The 15,761-nt window shown below is 39.0% G+C and overlaps 1 protein-coding gene across 1 annotated transcript; it reads left to right on the forward strand.

Moving 5' to 3' along the window:
* The first annotated feature begins 5 nt into the window (after window positions 1–5).
* Window positions 6–11,085, forward strand: LOC110172390 (SWI/SNF-related matrix-associated actin-dependent regulator of chromatin subfamily B member 1). Its single transcript, XM_020938252.2, has 9 exons — window positions 6–136; window positions 1,679–1,790; window positions 2,833–2,959; window positions 3,590–3,727; window positions 5,377–5,504; window positions 7,166–7,332; window positions 8,997–9,187; window positions 10,255–10,386; window positions 10,813–11,085. Exons 1-9 carry the CDS (start codon window positions 11–13, stop codon window positions 10,850–10,852), a joined length of 1,161 nt encoding a protein of 386 aa, XP_020793911.2. The 5' UTR covers window positions 6–10; the 3' UTR covers window positions 10,853–11,085.
* The last annotated feature ends 4,676 nt before the right edge of the window (window positions 11,086–15,761 follow it).

Raw genomic sequence — 15,761 nt, forward strand, 5'->3', positions numbered from 1 at the left:
AGGTGTACGCATGCGCAGTGGGAATCGCAGAGCTTTGTTTTTCGGAGCTAGCATGGCGCTCAGCAAAACGTTTGGGCAAAAGCCGGTGAAATTTCAACTGGAAGAGGATGGGGATTATTACATGATTGGCTCAGAGGTCGGTATATAACGTGTTTATTACAATGAAACGGCAGATGACTGTTTTGATCGCATTAATGTGTGGGTTTTCTGTGACCGGTTTGGCCGCTGTAAAGGCTAGGATGCTAACAGTAGATCATCACAGTAGATCATGTGCATTAAAAGGGTTTTAATAATATTCTGCATGTGAATCTGATCTGTTCGCCTTTCTGTTTCTGGTGTAAGTAATATGGACAATATTATTTCAAAAAGATGTTGGGTAAAATACAGTAAAGTGATTATTATTGTTGTTTATTCAGATGTATTATGAGTCACAGTTTATTGGTGTCTATAGACAATGAATTATACATTTCACGTTTGAATAATATGATTTATATTTGTAAAAATGTGTGTTTTTAATATCTCTCTTTTAATATCTGGAAATCAGCATTTGTTTAAACTTGGTAATGTTTTGTTTTTTTTCTGTTCCCATTCTTGTTCCACTGTGGTTTACTACTTTTTGATAGAATCTGAAAATCAGTCAAGTTTTTATGCTTTAAATTTGATGTATTGAAGCAACGTTATGCCAAACAAAACAAAGAATCCTTAAGCATTAGTTCAAGTACAATGCTTATGGGCCTGGTCAAGCAGAAGTAAACAGCAAGGCCAAAAATTCAAGTTAATGTATCTGATATAAAAATGTATTCAACAGATACATATGTACTCTAGTTTATGAAACTGCTGACCTTTTTTCTGTACCATTTTTGGTTCTAAAGTTCCATATGTTTTAAACAGACCATGTATGAAACATGGAACAAAAATTATTTCCCAAATTTCAAAGACCTGCAAATCGTGTAAATAAATGGATGTATTTCATCATATCTTGTGTTATTCCATCTTTGAACTGTTGATGAAGGTACATGATTTTTCAAAAAAAATGTATTTAAAATGATAAAAATTTGCTTGAAAGGACTGACATATTTTATACAAATAGTTTTCTTTCATTTTGAAGTAATATTAAAGTATTCAGAAGATAAAAGTTGACAAATGATGTAAAATCATGCACCTTCTACTTGCTTGCACAATTTTCTCTCCGTGACCATGACCTCTCATTACTCAAAAAGTAAGAGGTTTTTCAACCTAATCTTGTACCATATGGTAGAAAACTATATGAAGCAAATATTCACACCAGTTTGTTAAGGATATGGAAGTGAGAACCGCTAGTTATCACTGTTTGGATTTCTTGCCCAAAAAGTGCTGCATATTTCATTCCCTCCGTTACCGACATGAGTTTTAAAATTTTTTGTCAACAACTTGAAAGAATATCGCAGGTTTAACTTTACCCTGTTGAAGTGTTAACTCTTTCCTACATTCTGATACTTTACTGATTTCAATAGTCCCTCTAGTTTCTGAATAAGAGCTATTTGAATGTAAAAAATCTGCCCCTGTTTCCCTCCGTTACCGCTTGACCGGACCCTTATGTATTGCTGCCTGTGTCCATTAAAAAACACAGACATAAGTTAGAATGGGTTTAATGTAATGGAGAATATTAACACATTTTTGTGTGTGTTTGTGGGTCCAGGTGGGTAACTACATGCGCATGTTCAGAGGCTCTTTGTACAAAAGGTATCCGTCATTATGGAGGAAACAGGCCTCGGTTGAAGAACGAAAGAAGATTGTGGAGTCATCACATGGTCAGTGTAACTTTAAATTCACTTTTAAGTTATAACAGTATTTTTAGTATATCGCCCACTCAGTATGTCCAGTCCAAACTATGGTTAATGGGTGATTATGATTCAAATTCTGATATAACTTTGTGACGATTTGACAATCTGAAAAGATGCTTCTATGATGTGTGCTCTTCTGTCTTTTCTTCTTCTGCACTTCCATCATGCATGTGGGCTGTATGAGGGTGTGAGACTGATCAAGTTGATAGCCTTAACTATTTTTTAAAGGTTCTATATTATGCAAAATTGACTCTTGTCAACTTTTAACCATGTTATAATGCTGTTACCTGATCAAAACATACCTGGAGATGTGTTTTGTTTCATTCACTCATGTTTGAGTGTGTTAAACATGTGTGAATGAAACTAAATAGGTGGGTATGTTTCTGATGACGAAACAACATTATATCATAGATCAGAATATCTAGGCCTTTTAAAATAATATTAAGATACTAATGAAGTCACTAATGGTGCTTTTGCACACACGCGCACACACACACACACACACACACACGCGCACACGCACACCCACACACACACACACACACACACACACACCCACACACACACACACACACACACACAAACAAACCTGGTTTATTCCCTGTTTTATTCCACTTTAGTACTGATATTGACTTTGTTTGATCTGGATTAGCCCTGGTTTAGTCCAATTTTATTTTTGAGTTAATCCCATATTTTGTAATGTATATGTGGCAGTAAATGTGAACAATCCTACTATAATTATTATTTTTTTGGCTGTATCAGCCCTTCCTACTGCGAAGAAAAGTGTGACAAATGTTTTGTATCTTAAATATGACATAAAGTCGTCATTTGTCACAACAACAAGTCACACTACACTGATTCTCTAGAAGCTTTAAAACAGCTTTATCGTTTGGATTGATCTGATCTGCTGTGAGGATCGGCCCCATGCAAAATAATAGAACACAAATGATGATGGCGGCGTGCACTTCCAAAATAAGGTGAATATTGATATGGATGTCATGTGTTTCAGATCATGGATACACACAGCTGGCCACCAGTGTGACTCTACTAAAAGCCTCGGAGGTGGAGGAGATTCTAGAGGGAAACGATGAGAAGTACAAAGCAGTATCTATTGCTGAACCCCCCGCATACATCAGGTACGACCCTTACACTATTAAGAACCTAAGATTTTATATTTCATAATTAAGATGATTTGGAAGAAGTCTGTTTGAATGTTTAAAGGTTCTATATTACACAAAATGGACTCTTATGAGCTTTAAGTCATATTATAATGTTGTTACCTCCTAAAAAACAGACCCAGAGTTGTGTTTTTTCTGCATTCACACATGTTTGAGTAATCCTTTATTGTTAGTCTGTCTACATCTCCAAAGCTCAAAATCCACCATGTGATGTCATTTAGTGTTAGTGTTATTCAAATCATTCTAGTTAAGGTGCTCCACACAAAACAAAACTCCAGGTATGTTTTGATGAGGAAACAACATTATAACATAGGTCAGAAAATAGCCTAATATGGGCCCTTTTTAAAGTATAAAGTAGTTATAAATAAAATAATGACCCTAATTTTCTTATTATCTTTAGTAAAACATCTCATTCACTTTCGTATATTCCTATCTTTTTTCTTGGTTACCAAATAGGCTTCTCATTTCAGTTCAGTACATTCAGTCTCATTTTAACATAGTTTAACAGCAACAAAAATGTCACACAACTGTCTCCAACTCACAGCAGATTATTCCAAACACTTCCTCATTGCTCGCTGTGTGTCGTAGGGAACAGAAGGCGAAGAGAAACAGCCAGTGGGTCCCGACTTTACCCAACAGCTCTCACCATCTAGACGCTGTGCCCTGCTCCACCACCATCAACCGTAGCCGGCTCGGGCGAGACAAGAAGAGGACCTTCCCCCTCTGGTACGTGTTGGAGAGAAAGGAGCAGGAGAAAGGAGTCTGTGGAGGCCAGACAAGTCTAAACTTTAATCAGTTAATTCAGATATGGATTATGAAGTTAAAGGAGTACAATGTAACTTTTTGGTAGGGGTCTGTCATCTTCTTGTTTCTATGGAAATGTAATTTCTCTGGTTGGAATGTCCCACAGTATGACTTTACACAGTTTTACCTTACATTTCTTCAAATATAAGTGGTTTTACTACAAGCATTCTGACCGTCAGCAGAGTCGCCTCCCCACAGATCTGACCTGTAACTTGGTCTAGTTTGGTCTCCATGAAGATAGAAAGATTTAATACAATATTGTGAAACATTACAGACAAAGCAAAATCTATTAGGGTTGTCAAAAGTAAAATAAGATACTAATAGTACTAAAACTGATTAGTATCAAAACTAGATACTCGTCGATACAAAAAAAAATCACATTCTCAGGACAGAAATGAATCTTTCCATGACAGCTTTAGCATGATGTTGAGCTGTATCAGAACAATTCTAAGAGCACATAGACTAGTGTACACACACAGACCACTATGGAACCTACTGGACCACTGAGGGATTACACACATATAAGGCCACACGGGAATAGAAAGAAAATACCATTATTTAATGCTGAAAATCACATTCTATTATCTAAATAAAGATGTTTTTTGTATCATTGTGGTACTGGAATTGGTATTGAGCATCAAGTCTGTTCCTTAGTGTCGAAATCAAGTTTAAAATGTTTGTATATTAGTATTGTGACAATATAAGTATCTAGTATATGATTTACCTAAGTACAGTTGTTTAATTGCTTAAATACATTTTCACATGCATTCGTACTGTGAGCAGCAGGGTTCCCACGGTCATAGAAATCATGTAAATTGAAAATTTTCCAGGCCTGGAAAAGTCATGGCATTTTATATTACATTTTATATTGCATCTATTTCACGCAACTATCATTAGGCTATTATGATTATTTCCAAACATCTGCACCTTTTTTTTTTTTGAAGAGACGTCAATAAATGCACTGACATTATTTTGAATGTTTAAAAACTATAATCCCAAAACCATAAGGTGAGTGGAAAGGGTTTACATTTCATATTAAGTCCCAAAAGTATGATAAATTCTACACATGTAGGTGCTGTTAAGTCATGGAAAAGGGTTGCCTGTCCACAGAGCTGATCTGTGACTTTGTCGAGTATTATCACCTGCTTATCCCTATAGAGATGGATAATCTTAAAGGTGCATTATGTAACTTTTCTGGTGGAAGGTCCGTCAGATGCTTTTCTCTGTGGAGCTTTGTCTGTAATGTTTCACAGAATGGCATTAAACCTTTCTGTCAGGTCATATCTGTGGAGAGGCTACAAAAAACTCCATCTCTCAGTGACTCTCTGGTCCTCTAATTGCTGGATTTCAGATGCCGTTACAGTATATTAATGAATACAGATGGGGGGCAGCTAAAATTAACATTGTTAAAGTGTAAAATGATGTTGTAATACAGTGAGTTCTTGAGTTTAGTCAGTAATTGAAAATACCAGGTTCAACAGTTGTGAATTTACCTTTTGGATTTCGTGGTAAAATACAGAGTAACATTGTAGTACCTGAAAATCACCAATAATGCCATTTCTTTTTCTTAGTTTTGATGACCACGATCCGGCTGTTATCCATGAAAACGCCACTCAGCCTGAAGTCCTGGTCCCCATCCGCCTCGACATGGAGATCGAGGGACAGAAGCTCAGAGACGCTTTCACCTGGAACATGAACGGTAACTGCAGTAATGTTAAGGATGGGCAATTTAAAGGTGCACTGTGTAACTTTATGGTTTGGGGTCCGTCACCTGCTTGTTTCTATGGAGATGTCATTATTCTGCCTGGAATGTTCCACATTATGACGTTAAACAGCTCTACTTTACCTTTATTCAATTACAGGTGGTTTTTTAGAGCTCAAAAATGCCTTGAAAGACTTGGTCTGGTTTGGTCTCCATGAAGATAGAAAGGCTTAATTAGGGTGACCAAACATCCGTTTTTCCCCGGACATGTCCGTATTTTGCGTCATGTCCGGGGCAAATGTCCGGGTTTTCAGTACCGTTCATTGGAGGCATTAAAATGAGCATCTCTCGTAGTTCTCTGTGACTCAGAAGGAGCGAGACACAAACAGTCGGTCAGTCTGCAACATACCGAAGCACAAATGCGCATTTAACAATGACTTGTACAAGAAATTCTCCGTTTTTCCGTCCCGGTCGGGACAAGTGTGAGTCCATGTGCACAGATTGTGAGGTGAGAGTACAGTGTCCCTCGTTTATCGCGGGGGTTACGTTCTAAAAATAACCCGCGACAGGTGAAATCAGCGAAGTAGTCAACTTTATATTTTACAATTATTTTATCTGTTTTAAGGCTGTAAAACCCCTCAGCACACCCTTTATACACTTTTCTCAGACAGGACAGGTGCAACCCTTTTTACTTCCTTCTTAAAACGTATTGCTGCTGTCGTCCTTGTGTTATTTTCCTCCTTCTTTATGTAACAAACTGAAGATTCATTTATTCCGTAATGGAGCCTACAGCACAGAGTACCGCACGGGTCCATTTTTGGAGACCTCCAGTACAACACCGCACCCCCGCAGTACAACACCGCAACTGCGCAGTACAGGACCGCACCTGCCCGTTAACCCGAGATTATATCAAATTTTTGCGCTGCCTACGCCACGGACTGAACCAAGACTAAACCAGGACTAACCCAGGACTGATTCCAGGACTGAAGAGGAGGACTAATCTGGGACTGAACTAGGACTAAACCAGGACTAAACCAGGACTAAACCAGGACTAAACCAGGACTGAAACAGGACTCACCGTCAGGACGGGCTCAGAGGTGACCGCAGGAGAAAGGTCTGGCTCAGCTCCGCACCTCACGGAGTTAAATGCGGCAATTGCCCAATTGCGCTTTGTGGACAAACTGCTCAGCGTTTTCTCTCTTAAGTCCTGGTTTAGTCCTGGTTTAGTCCTGGTTTAGTCCTGGTTTAGTCCTGACCCACCTGTGTGTAATTACTACCCACCTGTAATACACAATACGTGTTCATGCGCTGTAAAAAATTGCAAAATTGCACACAAAAAAATCCAAGAAACTGTGAGACCCCCACTGACCTGTAACTTGGCGTATTGTCACCTGCTTATTCCCATAAATGAAGGATAAGCTTAAAGGTGCATTGTGTAAAAGAAAGCCCGATCACCCCGGTGTTTGAACCTCACGGTGATGACTTCCAGTAGAAGCTGGTTGTTTGACCTTAAGCCCTCGTTTAAATTGTGGACAGGAGTTCATTCAAGCAGGGAGGTGCAAGGCAGTTAAGAGCTCTAAAAACATCAATACTTCTAAAAAATCAGTTCTAAAAGAAACTGTAATGTGTTGTGTATTATGTATTGTCTGCCTCTCCAGAGAAGCTGATGACTCCGGAGATGTTTGCGGAGATCCTTTGTGACGACCTGGACTTGAATCCTCTGGCGTTTGTTCCAGCCATCGCCTCCGCCATTCGCCAACAGATTGAGTCGTACCCCACAGACAGCATCCTGGACGAGCAGACGGACCAGAGAGTCATCATTAAGGTTAGTCCAAAACTCACATCTAACTTCTGATGATACTGTGCACTGACATCACGCTGGGAGGGGTGTTCTACATGTGTCTGTATGGTGGAGTGTTCAGAAGTTACCATGGAGACACAATTCACACATGAGCAAGCACTCCTGAAAAAGTTTTAAAGTAGTCATGAAAACTCCAGGGAAAATACAAAATGGGTTTTAAAAGCAGCATGTTCCATATTATGGCTTCTGAAATCAGATGTTTTTTGCTGTTTTCATGTCATTGTAATAATCTTATTACAATATCTGTTACAATAATTACTGTATTGACTTACCATTCAATACAAGAAAGCTGGAATAATATAGTTTGGGGCTCAATATTTATCATCTATACAATTTCTTTTCAGTAGTGGGGATATTTTTGTTTGTAATTTGATAAGATTTGAGTTGAAAAGTAAGTTCTGTGGCTAATTATATCTCGTGCTGTCGCAATAACCCCAAAAATGGTGCATATTGGGCCACCGCGATCACCGCACGTGACCAACGTGACCCGACCCATAGTCCTGCCTGGATTCATTTTTAGAAACCCGCACCTGCCCAGAACTGTTAACTCCCCTGCCTGTGATAACCTAGGACTAACCCAGGACTAACCCAAGACTAAGGTGCGCCTGCGTAGACCGTCTGGTGACCGCAGGCGAAAGGACCCGCGCAGAACTCAAGTGCAGCCGTCGCCTGACCGCTTTGCGTACACGTGCTCTGCGTGCTCGCGCTAGGGGCCCTCTCTCTTAAGTCCATGGGTGTCCAACTCTGACCCGAGCGGCCACAGTGAGAGCTGGAGAGATGCAGTAGCACTTGTTCCAAAAAAAAATGTTACTTCTCCCACGCTACACACGCTATATCTGCGCAACAACCAAGGTACATGTGCATCTGCTCAACAAGCGCGTCATCAGAGAGAGTTTTCACTGTTGCTGGAAATATTGTAACTCTGGGGGATGGGGGGGGGGGGGGGGGGGGAGGGGGTATGATATCATGGCATACCGTGCTGTTGAGCCGCTAAACCGCAGGAAAAATTCCCTAACCGTGACAGCCCTAATTATATCTTCATTCTGCTGTGTATTTGCTGCAGTTTATGCCTCTTAATAACACTGTCTATTTAAAAATGGTTTACAAAGATTATCTTGCATTATTGTTATTTTATCAATGGCATAAAGCAGTTTTAGTTTATTGCAGTGCTTTTCTGAAACAATATATTGTACTTCAAATTTTGTTACCGTGAGAGGTTTACTTATTACTCCACAAATGTGATCAGAATTCATTTCTAATCTCTACTGAACAAAAGGTAAAAGGAGCTGTTAAGTTGAAAAGTACTGCTTCATGACATCACAAGGTGGAACAGAACATTTTGAGCTTTGGAGATGTAAACAGACTAATAATAAAGAGTTACTCAGACACATGTGAATGAAACAAAACACAAGTCCAGGTCTGTTTTTGAAGAGGTAACAGAATTCAAACATGTCTTAAAGCTCAGAAGAGTCAATATTGATTTAGGCTTAGGATTGATATAGGACCTTTAATGCCAAACTGTGGAACATTACAGGCACGAATAACTCTATGAAGACATGGCATTGTATTGAAATTATTGCATTGTGTAGGTTCTGACCTAATATTTGAACCTGATGGTCTGTGTGCAGCTGAACATTCACGTGGGGAACATCTCGCTGGTGGATCAGTTTGAGTGGGACATGTCGGAGAGGGAGAATTCTCCGGAGAAGTTTGCCCTGAAGCTGTGCTCAGAGCTGGGTCTCGGGGGAGAGTTTGTGACCACCATCGCCTACAGCATCAGGGGACAACTCAGCTGGCACCAGAGAACCTACGCCTTCAGGTAATGCTGCAGGTCATCACATTCTGTGGGTCAGGAATATGTAAATGCAGATGAGGGCTGTGCAAAAATACCAAAAGAAGGAGATGAAGGAAAAGAAAATGGTGGAAAAGTAGAAGAAGTAGAAGGAGAAGGAGAAGAATGCATTAGTCTTATATAGTGCTTTTCTAGATGCTCCAAGTTGTTTTACAGTTTGGTGCATTCCTCATTCATGTCATACCTGGTGGTGGTAAGATACTATTGTAGCCACAGCTGCCCTTGGACAGACTGACCAAAGCGTGGCTGCCAATCTGCGCCATCGGCCCCTCCCACCAACACACACACACCACTTTCACCCCAGGCAATGTGGGTGAAGTGTGTTGTCTAAGAGGTCCAGAGGTGTAAAAGCACCCGTTATGGGCCTGTTTCTGCTAATATGACCCCACACTCAGTGCACTTCAATAGGCCCAACTGACAAACAGAACCTGTAAACAAGTAGAGTGTTAGTTTCAGAATAGTTTCAGTGGAGTTAGCTCCTCCCTGCAAGCAGATATAAGGCAGTGTCCACCAGCGTCCGACCAGAACTGAAGAAGCAGCTTGGATGAGTTGTGAAATGTTTTCCACCTAAATAAACTTTAGTCCATTTAACAAATGAATGAATTTCTCCTTTGCCATGGATCCTACCTGGACGACTGAGGGACTTTACACATGTCTTGCTTAAGGACACAATGCCCCACTGTGGCACCTGCTTTTCCCAGCGGTCTCCTATCCAAGTACTGACCAGTCCTTCTTAGCTACTGAGATCTGACGACATCAGGCTTTGACATGGAGGTTTGGCCACAATATCGTTGTTGTGGGATTGAAATGTCCATTGTAGATGACACAATATCTTACTTTATTCTGAATAAAACCTGCAAACCTTATGGTCTAAATGTTCAAATAAATGCATTTGACTCCTGTATTAGTGTAGCACTTCATATCTCAGTCTTCTCAAATGTTAATGCTCTTCTACAGTCTTATCTTATACAATAACACAACCACAAATCTAAAAATCAAACTGGAAAATGACTAAGTTTTTGGTTTGGTTTCAGTGAGAACCCATTGCCCACTGTGGAAATCGCCATAAGAAACACTGGAGACGCAGACCAGTGGTGCCCCCTGCTGGAGACATTGACAGACGCCGAGATGGAAAAGAAGATCAGAGACCAAGACAGAAACACCAGGTGAGGAGGATGGAAGAAATATATGCCTATGAAGTTCAGCTGATTATATGATGGCACAGGAAATCTTTTATTATTATATTTTTAAAACTTTTTACCCAGTTTTTTATTTTTTTTTGTATTTGAGCAAAATTTGTCTTACCCCAGTACAGACACTACCATTCTAATATTTGGGCACAATTTTTCATTTATGTTTCTTTATTTACACTGTTATTTACACTGTAGAATTTGGTCTTAATATGTTTGTATTAAGCTGCTCTGCACGATCCTGGTGTTTTCATTTCGTCATTTTGTTTTGTTAATAAATTCTTATGCCTAATATGGAACTGGCTCCAAATTTGCCCCTATAACCACTAACATCATGAACAAAGGTCAGCGTCCTCGCCAAATGTTCTTTTTTTCTAATTGTTTTTCATTGCTTTTCCTCAGGCGAATGCGACGACTGGCCAATACAGCTCCAGCCTGGTGAACCCACAAGAATCTGCCCACAAGAGCCACCATTCGTCATATTTTTTTACCATTATTGTTATTATTGTTATTGTAATTAAAAAATGCCCGATAGACATGTTGTTTGCTTTCAATGACTGACTCTTCTGGAACACAGGGACCCATCGCAGATAATATATTGTTTTGTTGTATGTGTCGTCTTTTGTACATTTTAATAATTCTTACAAAATAATAAAAAAAAAAACAACATGAAAAGAGCTGATAATGAGTGCATTCATTTCAAGTGGTCCTTCTTGTGTTTGATAAAACATTAATGAGGGGGTAAAAACACAGAGGAAGTGAGAGGTGTCTTCAGGGTGTCTTAGTTCAAAGTCCACAACATGTGCTCCTCAAGGACAAGGCTCAAAAGCTAACTGTGATAAAATGAAAAGTGGTGAAAAAACTCCGAGGCACTCTGTTGGAATTAGAATAAAAGTCCTTAGCTAACTGTGTTATCTTTTAATGTTTTGGAAATACAATATTCACCAAAAACAATCCCCCAGGACTGAACTCCATTTCCATAGACCTGCCCACACCTAAACGTGTGAATGAAACAAAACAAAACAACTCCAGGTACCAAGTCGTTGTTTTACAAGTCTCAAGTAAATCTAGAGTCACTGGCCCATAAGTCCAGGTCAAGTCCAAGTCGTCTGCTTTGAGCTTCAAGTCTTGTTTTGGTTTTTGCTATTTATATGATTTTTAAACTAAATTGTACTTAAAAAAAATCATGGTATATTTATGTAGGAGTATTTATATAAGAGTTGTGGAAATGCAATTTTTTTCTTTTTAAATTCCTTGCCAAGATCTTATTGTGAATCATTCTGGTCAGAATAGAAATAATTAAGATTTAAAAGTACAACAGTTATTATAGTATAACAGTTATTTTGTCAAGTAGTCTGCACTGAAATGGAAGGATCTTGTTTTTTGTGGTTCCCTCTGTTTTACTGTGTTGTACTGTATATTACTGTAGTACATTTGATAATACCACATCACAGTACTTCAGTTATATCCAAAGTAACAAACAGAGAACAGGGACAGACTGTAAAGTGCAACATTTATCAACTGTTAAGAGAAAAGTATTTTCACACAGAGAAGTCTTCTCAAGTCACAGAACTCAAGTCCAAGTCAAGTCCCAAGTCATTGACCTTCAAGTCCAAGTCAAGTCCCAAGCATCACTTCATTTTAAGTCAAATCTCAGGTCCTAAAAATAGTGACTCAAATCTAACTTAAATCCAAGTTACGACTTGCAAGTCCCACCTCTGTCTGGTCTGTTTGTTATGAGGAGGAAACATTATCACACAGATCAGAAAACAGTGTAATAAGAGCCATTTCAACCAATCAGAATTCATCCTGAGCATCAGCGTAATGTGTAGCTGGGTAAATAATCAAAACCAACACACCGGCTCATTCCAAGTAACTCTTCACCTGGGATAGATATGACTTTACACTGTTATATCTATTACATCAATTATATCTGCAACTGAACTGAAACTATTGTAATGAATGTTTTCTTCTTCTTCATAAACAATGGTCTATCTCGGAGTCACACTAAAACAAATCAAACTACTCACTTGACGTGGCTCCGTTCACCAGTGTCCCCATGAGAATGATCACAGCACAAATGTTCATGGTGAACACAGCTGCAAAGCTCTTCACACAGATACAGAAGGTTCCTCTGGAAAACGGGCGGAGGCTTCAAACAGACACAGACTTTATAGAAAAATATATTTGCACTTTCAATTTGAAAGTCCGACCCTTTTCCTCTACGACGAGTCACGAGTCTCCAGGTAGATCTGAATCACACACACCTGAAAAAAAAAAAAAGGTTGCTGGATTAGTTTAAATATGGAATCATTTGTGTGCAAATAAAATCATGTTAAGGCTTCGAAACTTATTCAATCCCCTCTACCATATTTTTCTCAGAACATGAACATAACTTTTTCATGTTGATGAAACGTGATCAAATTATGCTAAATACACATATTTATCTGACGTTACCTTATCATGAAAATGTACCTTTTTATTTTATTTATTTTATTTGTTATATATTATTTAATCCTGTCGACACAAATACTTGAATATGTCAAATGTCCTTAAAGGGTTTTAAAGTAAAAGAATACATAAACAATCTTTAGTTTTCCACAGTTCTGTATTATCTTAAATAGAATCAAACACAGAGCACAGGTACAGTGACTCACAGTTTGGAGTTGGACAGTGTGAGGACTTATTCCAGTGAAGACACTCTGGTCTCTGTGGACACAGGAATAACACATGATTACATTCTGATGATCTACTCTGTGTTGTACATGTTTAAAGATACTTAAAGCACTTATTACTCTCTAATACAATAATGGAACAGAACAGGATCACGTGAACATTAGAATTGTACATGCCCCATGTGTTTCTCTCACATGCTTGAATGATAAAGAACCTTGAATCTTCTTCCTCAAAACACAGGAACAGGTAGAGCATCTGGTATAAAGTCCTCCTAGTGCCACATCACCCTGTAGAAGAAACATGAGAATGGTTTCACTAGGAAATATATGTTAAAACAATAGAATTCTGTTCAAATGAGTGCTGTCAAAAATATCTGGTTATTAACAAGTTAACGCAAAACCATTTTAACAGGGGTAATTTTTTTTTATTGCAAGATTAACGCTCTTTGTGACCTAGTGAACTAGTTTTTACATAAGCTGTGACCACTGCAAGTAATGTTATAAAAACTCCTTTGTGTCATAACCAGGTGACAGTGGACGATACCATACTTAATAGTTTTTACTATATTTTAATAGTTCCATACTTTCCACACAGGCACATGGATACCACAACTAAAAATAAACTTACTGCAGCCATAGCCAAATGGGTGGCTACTGCATGTAGGCCTGTTAACATTGTGGAGGACGAGGGTCTAACTGAGATCATTAACGTCACATTAAACAAATTTTTTGTACAAAAGTGAGGAGCCTCAGGTTGGAGGAGGTGGGCCAAAGAACAGCACGATTGCTCATGTACACACACACACAGACTTCTCTATACAATCCCTGTTAGGTGCGCTGATGTTACTCATACGAGAAAAATACAAAATAAAGTCCCCTCCAAAACATACAGTGAATCCACTCTTACCTTTGATAAAGACTGTGGACAGCAACAGAAGTTCTGGAGCCGCTCTCCTCCTGCTGTCCTCACCGCTCCGTGCTGCTATTATATCCATAAACTCACAGAGGAGCGCGCAGGACTCATATCTGCCTCACTATATAATTCAGAATGAAAGCAATTCCAACATATCTTTTTCAGCGTTAAAAAATTCACCATCATTAAAATGAAGATAAATCTGATGAAACTATTTGTCTTCCATAGAAAACATATAGGTCATTTACAATAATTCCAAATAAAGGAATCTTTGTAAGCTACGATTACCAAGTGTTGGTCAATGATGTTTATGTCTCTATATTTCTATCTCTTATATATTTAGAGGTACTGAATTGGTGGACTACTGTCCGGATCCTTACCCAAATGCAATGACAAAGCATGCATAATGCAATGCATAATGAAGAAGAAAAAACATATAAGCTGCACCGGACTATAAGTCGCACTTTTTTGGGGAAATGCATTTTATAAAATCAGAGACCAAGAACACACATTTTATCTTGAGAGGCAAGTTGCAATAATAAAAATAGAACAGACAACAACAGGCCGTTAACGTGAGATATTACATTAGGTTTTATGTCAGTTATTAAGTCAGATAACTATAGCATAAACAACGTAACATAACAAGTTGAACTAAATCCACTGAATTCTTCACCCTCTGTGTCACTTCTGAGCAACTCCACGACATCCAGAGTTCATTATTTTAATAGATCCATGAGTAAACGGGGCGCCGCTTCCTCATCTGTGTAGCTATAGTCAGACTCTGCATCAGTTCCAATTAGAATTGCCGTGAAGCTGTGTTCTCCAATCCCGCTTTTTGCCAGTCCCTCACAAGTTTCTCGCTCACTCCAAACTTTCTTTTTGCTGCTCATGAACGTTTTAAATGTTCTGTGGTACAGAAGTATTGATGCGATCGACTGACATGATCCAGACAGAAGAGCGGCTCTACAGGACGCATGCGCAGTGACAGCGGTACAGGAGGAATGGGAGCAGAGCGCCCTTAGCTTAGCTAGACGGAGCTTAGCTATACCTAGCCATCTAGCTCGTGTATTTATAGTTCAAATGTTCCATGTGGATTTACTACATTTTTGTTCGAAGTTTTAAGTTTGGAAATACACCGAGACTTTTTCAGACCCTGGAAACACTGTACATTTGGTAAGTGGGCCTTTTGAGTTTGTAATTGAGTAGCCCTGGTCTAGAAGATGAAGCACGTACTGTACTGACGTAAGCACATTCTGCCGGCGGCGCGCACGCACAGCGCTTTTGTTGTCAAGTGCATCTTTTGAGTGATGCGCGCTCTCTGCAAACTTTGCAAAACTTGGCTGAGATCATAAACTTGTATCTGAGACCTTCAATCGATGATTTCTGGATAAAAGAGGCACAAGTCTGACAGAATTTCACCCAGACTTTGACTGACCACCTTCTGCATCGGACTACGAGACATTTGTGAAGAACACGTGAGGTTTGTCACTTTCCTGATTCATAGTCCTTATGGGTTTTCATCATGTTACTCAAAAAGCAATCATTAGTCAAGCAAATGCCCCTTTATCAGTGTCTAGGTCATGTTTATTTTATCTTTATTCCAAGAAATGTGAGCTCTTGTGCTTCTAATCTCCTAAATATCTGCTGTAGGTGTCATGTTTTTTCCCCGTGACTCCACTTAGAATGAGTTAGATTCTAGCGGTCACTTAACTGATCATTGACTCCAGCTAGAGTCTAATAATAGGGTGATTATAGTGAGACGA

The sequence above is a fragment of the Boleophthalmus pectinirostris genome, unplaced genomic scaffold (genome assembly GCF_026225935.1).
Source record: "Boleophthalmus pectinirostris isolate CB_2022bp ecotype Guang Dong unplaced genomic scaffold, ASM2622593v1 HiC_scaffold_4, whole genome shotgun sequence".
NCBI lineage: Eukaryota > Metazoa > Chordata > Actinopteri > Gobiiformes > Gobiidae > Boleophthalmus > Boleophthalmus pectinirostris.

Bases quoted from the DNA above. Each gene is read 5' to 3' on its own strand.
- LOC110172390 (XM_020938252.2), top strand. From the start codon at position 11: ATGCGCAGTGGGAATCGCAGAGCTTTGTTTTTCGGAGCTAGCATGGCG. The intron at 7,333-8,996 runs GTTAGTCCAAAA...GTCTGTGTGCAG, and splicing joins ACCAGAGAGTCATCATTAAG to CTGAACATTCACGTGGGGAA. The intron at 10,387-10,812 runs GTGAGGAGGATG...GCTTTTCCTCAG, and splicing joins GACCAAGACAGAAACACCAG to GCGAATGCGACGACTGGCCA.